The sequence below is a fragment of the Glossina fuscipes genome, unplaced genomic scaffold, assembly GCF_014805625.2.
Source record: "Glossina fuscipes isolate IAEA_lab_2018 unplaced genomic scaffold, Yale_Gfus_2 1, whole genome shotgun sequence".
Taxonomy (NCBI): Eukaryota; Metazoa; Arthropoda; class Insecta; order Diptera; family Glossinidae; genus Glossina; species Glossina fuscipes.
Window position 1 is genome coordinate 43,287,529 of NW_023998415.1, and position 8,519 is coordinate 43,296,047.

General features: G+C 34.8%; 1 protein-coding gene across 10 annotated transcripts in view; it reads right to left on the minus strand.

The window, feature by feature from the left end:
- Positions 1-485: 485 nt before the first annotated feature.
- LOC119631675 overlaps positions 486-8,519 on the minus strand; it is a 174,575-nt gene continuing 166,541 nt past the window's right edge. For all 10 annotated transcript variants that reach the window (XM_038024087.1, XM_038024086.1, XM_038024085.1 and 7 more), the window contains 4 exons: positions 3,808-7,280; positions 3,118-3,513; positions 835-1,062; positions 486-706 (listed from right to left, as the gene is read on the minus strand). In XM_038024087.1, the coding sequence (XP_037880015.1) occupies positions 575-706; positions 835-1,062; positions 3,118-3,513; positions 3,808-7,280 (4,229 nt within the window). In that variant the 3' untranslated portion in view covers positions 486-574. The remainder of the gene's footprint in view (positions 707-834; positions 1,063-3,117; positions 3,514-3,807; positions 7,281-8,519) is intronic.

Genomic DNA, 8,519 nt, shown 5'->3' on the forward strand with positions numbered 1-8,519 from the left:
GCATATACACGCTTACATGTTGTGTACATGTTTTACTTTACTGTGTTAAACATTAAAAAATATACAATTTTCAACACTTTCTACAATTACTACGATATTATAATTCTTTCTTGTTCTTCTTTTTTGATTACTAACGTATTTGTTTATGTGTGAAGATTAAATTGAATTAATTACATATACAGGAAATAAAAAAGATTGTAATAAAACAAGTTAGCGAACAAATCGTTCAAAATTTCAATCATGTTTTATATGAAAAAACAAGTTGAGAGAAAATAAAAGTTCTATTAGCAATTGATAACCAAAAATAAAAAAAAAATAAAAAAAATTCATTTTAAAGTAAACTGATTCTCCAAATTATTATTGTATTTTTTGTATTTTTGTATTTGTTTTTTTTTTTTTTTTTAACACAATTTACATACATAAGCACTTATTTTATAAAAATGTAAATGTTGAAAGAAAACATTGAAAATACGTCATAACATTATAATTGTTGTTGTTGTTTTTGTTGTTATTATTATTTTTCTTGGTAATATACTCTACGGGATTTATAGTTGATATACACATAAAATATAGTTTAACTGCGTGCCAGCATTCCATTGATCATAATATTGGCCAAAGCATTTCGTCTTTTGCGCCAGCCACCCATACCTTGTGCATGATATTGCAACTGTGTATACCATTGTTTAGTGCGTACATTGTCCTCAGCCTGCGTGAAAACGGTAACAATTGAAATATGAGTAGGATGTAGAAATAAAAAACAAAAAAAAATAAATAAAAAACCAATAAATTTTTTTGTTTTTCCCCAATAAGTTTTCTGGAGTAATTTTTGCATACTTTAAATATGAATGTATCCTTCGATGAGATCTCTTGTATCTCAAAGTATTCATCCCAATCGGCCTCACTGCATACGACACATCTGTCCAGATATAATGGTTCACGTATCAATGTATAACGTCCGCACTTTTCTTTGACCACCAACAATGAAGCTTCTCGTATTCCGGTATGCTTCGGGAAATTCAGTTTATCTGACATGACTTTTTCTGCTTTATAATTGGCACTTGGCTGCCCACAAGCAAATGAATTCACACACGAGAATATTGTACGCGAATGCACGCGATTGTGCGACCGTATATATGTTGACATAAGTATTGTGACAGTTTGCATTGAACAATTGCAGCATTGAAAGTGTTGATAAAATGAAAAAAAAAAAAAAATGAAAAAAAAAAGAAAAAAAAAATAATAAAAAAATATACACAAAAAGGGAAAATAAGCGAAACAAAGATATACAATAATAAAGATATAGTGCGAGAAGGGGGAAAAAAGAGAAAAAATATATAAATACTATGTCCTTGGGCGAATTTTCGACATCCCTACCCATTTATCTACCTAGTTTTAGCTTGTAGGCCTTTTAGGCGCTCCCTTTAGTTGTTATTATCATTCCGTCTGCAATATTGCAGCTTTCTCCATAATTCCTAACCTTTACTTTAGTAGAAAATTAATTAATTTTAAGAGAGGAGATAATTAAAGCAATAGAATAAAGAGAGAGAGAGAGAGAGAGAGAGGGGATGAAACAGAAAAGAAGAAAGATATCTAGTTTACGAGCAATACTTTGCCAATTATAATTTTGATTATTTTGAAGCAGCCTCCACGAAACCGAAAATGCATATATATTTACATCATTCAATCCATTCGAACCCATGTAAACTTACGAGTCGATTATGCGATATAAATCCGCCTGTCCGCCTGCCCTATGGATATTGTAGACACATTCGCGGCATAAGCTTAAGTTTAACTTAAGCATATCATCATAGACGAATACGCATCGAATATGGGCCACGCCCGTAGTGGATAAGAATTAAAATTAAAAACACGATAAAAATATATGCCAACCTCATCTATATATTCCGGACAAAAATCATTATCAGAATCGAACTTAGCTGACATTCTCGGAAGAGATATATATATATATATATATATATATATATATATATATATTTATTTATTTTAATCTAATCATTGTATTAATTCTCTCTTATTGTTCTCTGTTGCATATTACAAACGGATAGATGGAAGTTTATATGCCTTTCGTAATGTAAGTAACAGAAAGTGTATGTAGAAGTGTATAGAAAAAAGTACGATCTAGTAAAAGGCTTTTATGTGATTCTTTTTGAAATTTACACTTCGGGGTGTTTGTCATATCGTTGGCCTTTGTTAGATGTAACAAAAATTTGAATTGCTGAGCAACAGTAGAAAATATGCAAAAAGTTAGCATTAAAATATTGTCGTTTCGCCGCTTCGATAATCGTTTGTAACAAAGGATTGTGAAATGTTATGCTTTAGCAGCAAAGTCGTGTAAACGTTTCAATTTCAATTTCAATTTTTTGCAAATTTTAAAATTTTATTCATGCAATATGTGCATGAAGGCACTTGATTTATGCAAAAATTTCAAATTTTGTAAGGAATCATCGTTTTGGCTTATGTCATTTCCAAGCAATTGCTATTTTAAACATTATTACTGGCCATAAAGAAAATTTGCTCAAAGTTATTAATTCTCAAAAGTCCCTTTGACGTCAGTATTTATGAAGAAAATTTAAATTTACATAATTGATTAATACATTATATACATACATATTTATATATATATATATGTATATATATATTTGTATATGTATTACATATATATATGTATATATATATATATATATATGTGTCGCAAGGAAATTGATAATATATCGCATAGTTTCAAGTTTGCTGAGAGGTCAATAAACATACACATGCACACACACACACACACACACACACAGTTATAAATATTAAAAACAAACTATCATTTCGTGCTAAGCATTCTAAAGTGAGATAAAGACAAATTTAAGCCAATGTTGTCAGAGCATATCACAACAAAACACCGAAACTATTGAAACTTTACTGATAGCTTACTGACAGGTTAAGTGTTTTAAAAGTGTTTGCTTAAAAACAAACTCTACGTATGAAATGCTTGTCCATTCACTTGATAGCATTAGTTTGGTTCCTGCGAGAAATTAGGCGTGGATAAGTTGGAGGGGGGGGAGATGATGATGGTTGTGAAACGAAGACTTTATGCCATTTGTTCGCGCTTACCTTTCCGTTTGTAACCAGTAGAGCATTTACCGGTGTTAGTTTGATGGTGCGAGCTTTTTTCCAATTGCTATCGGTCGGTTGCGTATACAACAGTTTACCTTCCATGGCGAAACGTACTTCATCGTGATTCCATTCAAGCACATCGATAGCCATTTTCCGTAGTTTGATATTTATCATATCGATTTCACAGGAAGCACGTCGATTTGGACTTGAAGACGAGATACGACGCCAAAGTTTCGTTGGCACATCTTTTGCTTCCTGATTGATATGATTCAAATGTAATTCAATTTTTTCCTGTGCCTGCTTAAGCTGGTCACGTCCCTCTAGATGAGCCGGTGTCACTTTATATAAACGAGCTAACAGCAAAGGATATTTGGTAACACGTTGCACTGGTACCTATATATATATATATATATATATATATATATGTATATATACAACAGGTTGAGGTGTGCGAAAAAAGAAAAAAAATGAACAGAAAAAATGAACAATGTTGAGTATGAATACTCGATTGTAAAGCTCATCGCACATAGCGATACGTAAATGCATGTTTCATGACGTTGGAGACAAAAAATGTCTTCCAATGAATAAAATTTACCAATGACGAATTTTTTATTCCATTCTTTTTTTTTTTATGATAGAATTTATTTTTTTTTTCCTATTTTTGTAATTTTGTTACAAGTTACTTACCATCAGGAATGAATTGAGATTCATACGTCTTAGGACAGCATTTTCCATTTGAGAGACCTTCAGAAAGATTCGCAATAATTCCTTCTCTTTCTCAAGATTGGCCAATAACAGACTGGCTGCGGCTTGACGTACGCAATAACTTTCGAAGGCATGCAACATTTGCGTAGATTCCAGGAATATTTTACCAATATTCACCGTAAGCAGATCATCGTCACCCTGCTCCAGAGCTATATCAAGGGCGTCACGCATACGCTCAGCAAGAGTTTGATTGTTCTCAAGCAATTCTTCGGTATTTAAGAAGATTGCGGAGAGCTGCTCTTGTGTAAGCAGACCGGCTACTAGCATAGGCTGACAAAACTCTTCGAGTATGATTTGCAGGTCTCGACCGTACTTCTCTTCCGTTTCCACAATTTCAGTTATAATTTCTTTGCGTTCAATACGTTTTTTGCCGCACTTACGACACACCAGAGGAGCAAACAGAACTCCATCTTCACCCATTTGCGTTTCTACGGGTCCATCACAGTCTTCACAAAGATGCAACGGACTGGAGCAGACTTGCTTAGTTGCAGATAGCGACGAATTCTGATTGCTTTGGAATTTGCTCCGTGAACTTTTGCTAGTTTCTGAACCCACTCCCGAATCATTACGTTCTATATCACTGGCTGCCCCCTTATTGCGTAAAAGCATAAAACTGTTGGCCGGGGGAGGTGATAAAGAACTCATGGTACTTTGGTTATCTTCCGAAGAATCACTTAGAGCTGACGATCTAGAGCTAATAGTATCCAATTTCTTTTGGTCACGTTTACTTAAATCGCTAACCGTATCGAGAGATTCCTCCTCAATAATGATCGGATTAGAAGTACTTAATGGATAACTGAATGGTTCTTCCTCTTTCACAACACCCCTTTCCTTCGCATCTACTAAATAGGAGAGTATATCATATTTTGAAGCTCCTTCGAATATAGAACGAGTAGCTTTTTTTTCTTGTTCCGCATCATTTACAGGTGGCGCCGTTAAAGGTAAGGGTGGAGGAATATCTGAGATTTCCTCATAAATTGGATCAGTAGTCAAGCGTATCGATTCGTATTGATGCTCGTCGTCTTCTGTATCGTGATTTAAATTTTCTTCCATCGTAGCAGTTAATTCAATTTCGGCAAGAGTGGCATCGACTAACATTTGATAAAATTTGGAGCGCGTTTCTTGATTGCATGTATCATCGTCCATAAGCGAAATAATTTCACTTGAGCAGCTCTGATAGCAATCGGACTCGTTATTGTCAAATTCGAACATTTCATAATTATGAGCTGAGGCGAAACTATTCGCCGAACTTATGCTGCCTCGATTCGACAGACGCTCTTCATCTTTGGTGGGAACTTGCAATAGAGTTGCTTGATTATTTTCCATAAGCTTGTGAGCTCTCTCTTCTTGAATCTTTTTCAAAGATAAAGTAATTAATCGATTCATATCGTCGCTATCTTTGGTACCAGACATATCCACGGAGTTTCGTGAGTCTTGCAAGCGTTTCAATGAGTTTTCGATGAGTTCAGCTACTGTCTCGGTTTCTAAGCCGTCGGCTACTTGGCTTAGCATGGGATCTTCTAATAGTTTGGCTATAAATGAATCATTTTCCGGTGTTTTAATTTTCGGAGATCTTAACGGTGAAGGAGGCGATTGAGGAAGCAGTTGAATATCTGTCTGACCGTCTTTCATTTTTTTGCTGCGCAGTAGATCTTGATCGCTGGGCGCATCTTGACGTCCGCAAATGTGAGGTACCAAGTTCATTTTTACTGCTTCTACAGGATTACGTAATATCTTAAGCAACTCTTCTTCATGAGGCAGCCATTTAACATTAATTTCCTCATTAGGGCTTTCGATTGTTGTACTACTTGTAAAGTTGGCGCTAACATCGTGAGATTGCGTTTTCTCTTTTTCATAATCTAAACGTATTAAAGTACGGCCTCGTTTCGGATTCGAACAACTTGAATTACTAGTACTACTCGAGCAACTAACCATGGAACTGGTAGACGCAGACGACGTGGAAGATGCTGAACGTTGCAAATTTACATCGCCAGAGCCACGTATGGGTATGATAGCACGATTGCTACTTGTTGAATTGGAGGCAACCATAGATTGCCGACTGAGCAAATTATTGATTTTATTGTGCTGCTGTGTTATTTCATCCACCGGACTATGAGGGCTACTGACATTAATGGTTACCGTATTGGCTGTATTGCTGATAACCCTAAGACCTTCGTGTTCTTCTAGCTTTGCAACCGAACCGTCCGTTACGACCACTGAGGATTGATAGAGAGGTGTAGAGGCATCATCACAGCTCAAATTTATTGTGGAGTAACAATCATCTCCATTTATTAGAATTGATGTTTTCTTTTGCCCGCAGTCTGATGAGGTATCATAGAAACTTCCATTGGTATGCGAGTACCAGTCAGAGTGAAGTATTTGAGGCGTTAGAACGGGATCGGTGTGTGTTATTTTTAAACGATGAATTTCTTGTAAATTTTTATTAAATGGCGCCACACGTACCACCGTACGCTGTGGTTTAGATTTTTGCGGTGTCGAGGTAACTGCTGTCACGATTGTGGGAGAGTCAAACGGGTTTATCATTGTAGTCGTTGTGTTGCTTATAAAAGTTTTTGTTTTGTTTAAATTTTGAATATTTTGTGGCAGCAATTGTTCTTTCCCGTCTTTGTTATCTGATGGCAAGTTAACTTCGTTGATTCCTGACGAGGATACTAAGGATTGCAATGTAGAATCGTTACCATCAATTGTTTGACGTTCTTCATGGTGCCGTTGTAATAAATCTCCCTTATTAGTTGGCTGAATGAACGAAGGGTTTGGTGATGATGATTCAATTGTTTGCTCCTCTTCCTTATATGCATCGACAGCTGTAGGCATTTGTGGCGTAACATTTGGTTTAGATGTATTCATTGTTAATGGCTTACTCGCAGTTAACACTGTTGCATGCGATGATGCTGTTGGCAATGGTGGCGGTGGAGGTGGCTCTCGAGGTCTTCCAAATAAATCTCTAGCATCGCTACGGCTTGGACGACAACGTAATGCCATTGTGTCTTTAAAATTTACACTTATTGAAGTGCAGGTGGGAGGATCCATTTCACCGTTTTCTTTGCAACTTTCATTATAACAAATATATTCAACTATTGTCAATTTATTAATGTCCTTGCTGCTGCTTCTATTGTTGCTAAGAAGGTGACGTTGTTGTTGATGATGATGATGATGATGATATGACGGTTGCCTTTCACTCTGCGAGCGTCTGACTGCTGTGCAGCGTGTTTGTGTGACTTGTGGTTTTGTGTTTATGGTCTTCTTATCGGTTGCCTCAAGTGTTTGCATATCCTTTCTAATGCTTGTAGAGTTTTTCTGCTGCTTTCCTTCCCCTTCTCGAAATTCGATGGCAATATCGTCAGTATCATTTTCTGTCGTTGACATTTTAGCTCCTGAAGTGAAAAAAGAAAAATATAAGTTAGTTTATAGAATTTATACCCGTCGTGCGATGCCACTGCGCTGATACTGATACGTTGATTATAATATGGGATAGTAATGTTGATGATGATTATGATGATGACAATGGTAAAGAAAATGTCACTTTAGATAAACGACATGTTACGTGAGTACGCAGTGATAGGGTTTTATATAAACCCTTGGTTATTTTCTTATTTTCAACGGAGGTTGAATGTGATTGAAAAACTATTTGAAATCGTTTAGCGCTTCAATTACTATTTCGCTTAAGTATTTTCTTTGGCTGCATTTATTGAAAAATATATGCAACAAATAAAATGTATATTTATTTGTAAGTTGCATTGAATGTCAACGACTGGCTATTTTTCATTTGTCCTCAACTGTATAAATAAAAATAAAGTTTCTTTTTTTTTTTTTTTTGAATTAAATCAATAACTGATGACTGAAGTAGGAGTATAACTAACTAAAAGAATAATTGAGGAAATCATAAATTAACATATATATAAATTTAAATTAATTACATATGCACTGTTGCAACTGCCTATATATACATAGATAGTCGATTAGAATCAGTATTTTTAATTAACGCGAAGGATTTGCTTGACTAACATTTAATTGAATTATCATGAAATACTGATAGAAGAAATGAAGCGCAAGCAAAAACAAATGAACCGACAAGCTATATATATATATATATTTATATTCTTTGCGAGAAGACCACAACATGCCAACATTTTCTACGAAATTTGTATACTAAACTGATATGTACATCGTTGTTAATGTCCTTCCATCCTCCCGCAGCTCTCTTCTAGTGGGTATCTAATAATTAAATATCTATACACAGCCCTTTATCTCTTCTCGGTATCTTTTTTTGCTAAGTCGCATTGCGACACACATTTGTATACAATTGTCTTATTTCGTGCATTGTGTTGCCGGGTAACTATGTTAGAATTAATTTAAGGTTTTCTTATAAAATAAAGACAAATAAGATAAATTTCTGGCTTTGTCATGTGTGTGATATGTGGCCACTTCGAAAAAGAAGAATCTAAACTAAATGATTTTAATTAAATTTTACTTAATACAAAAAAAAAGACCAAAACAAAAAACAATGCACGAGAAAAAATAAAATGACAAAGAAAAAGAAAAAGCGAGAAGAAAACATTGTATAATACCAAAAGTTTTGAATTACACAAAAAGATTGCAATCGAATAGTATTT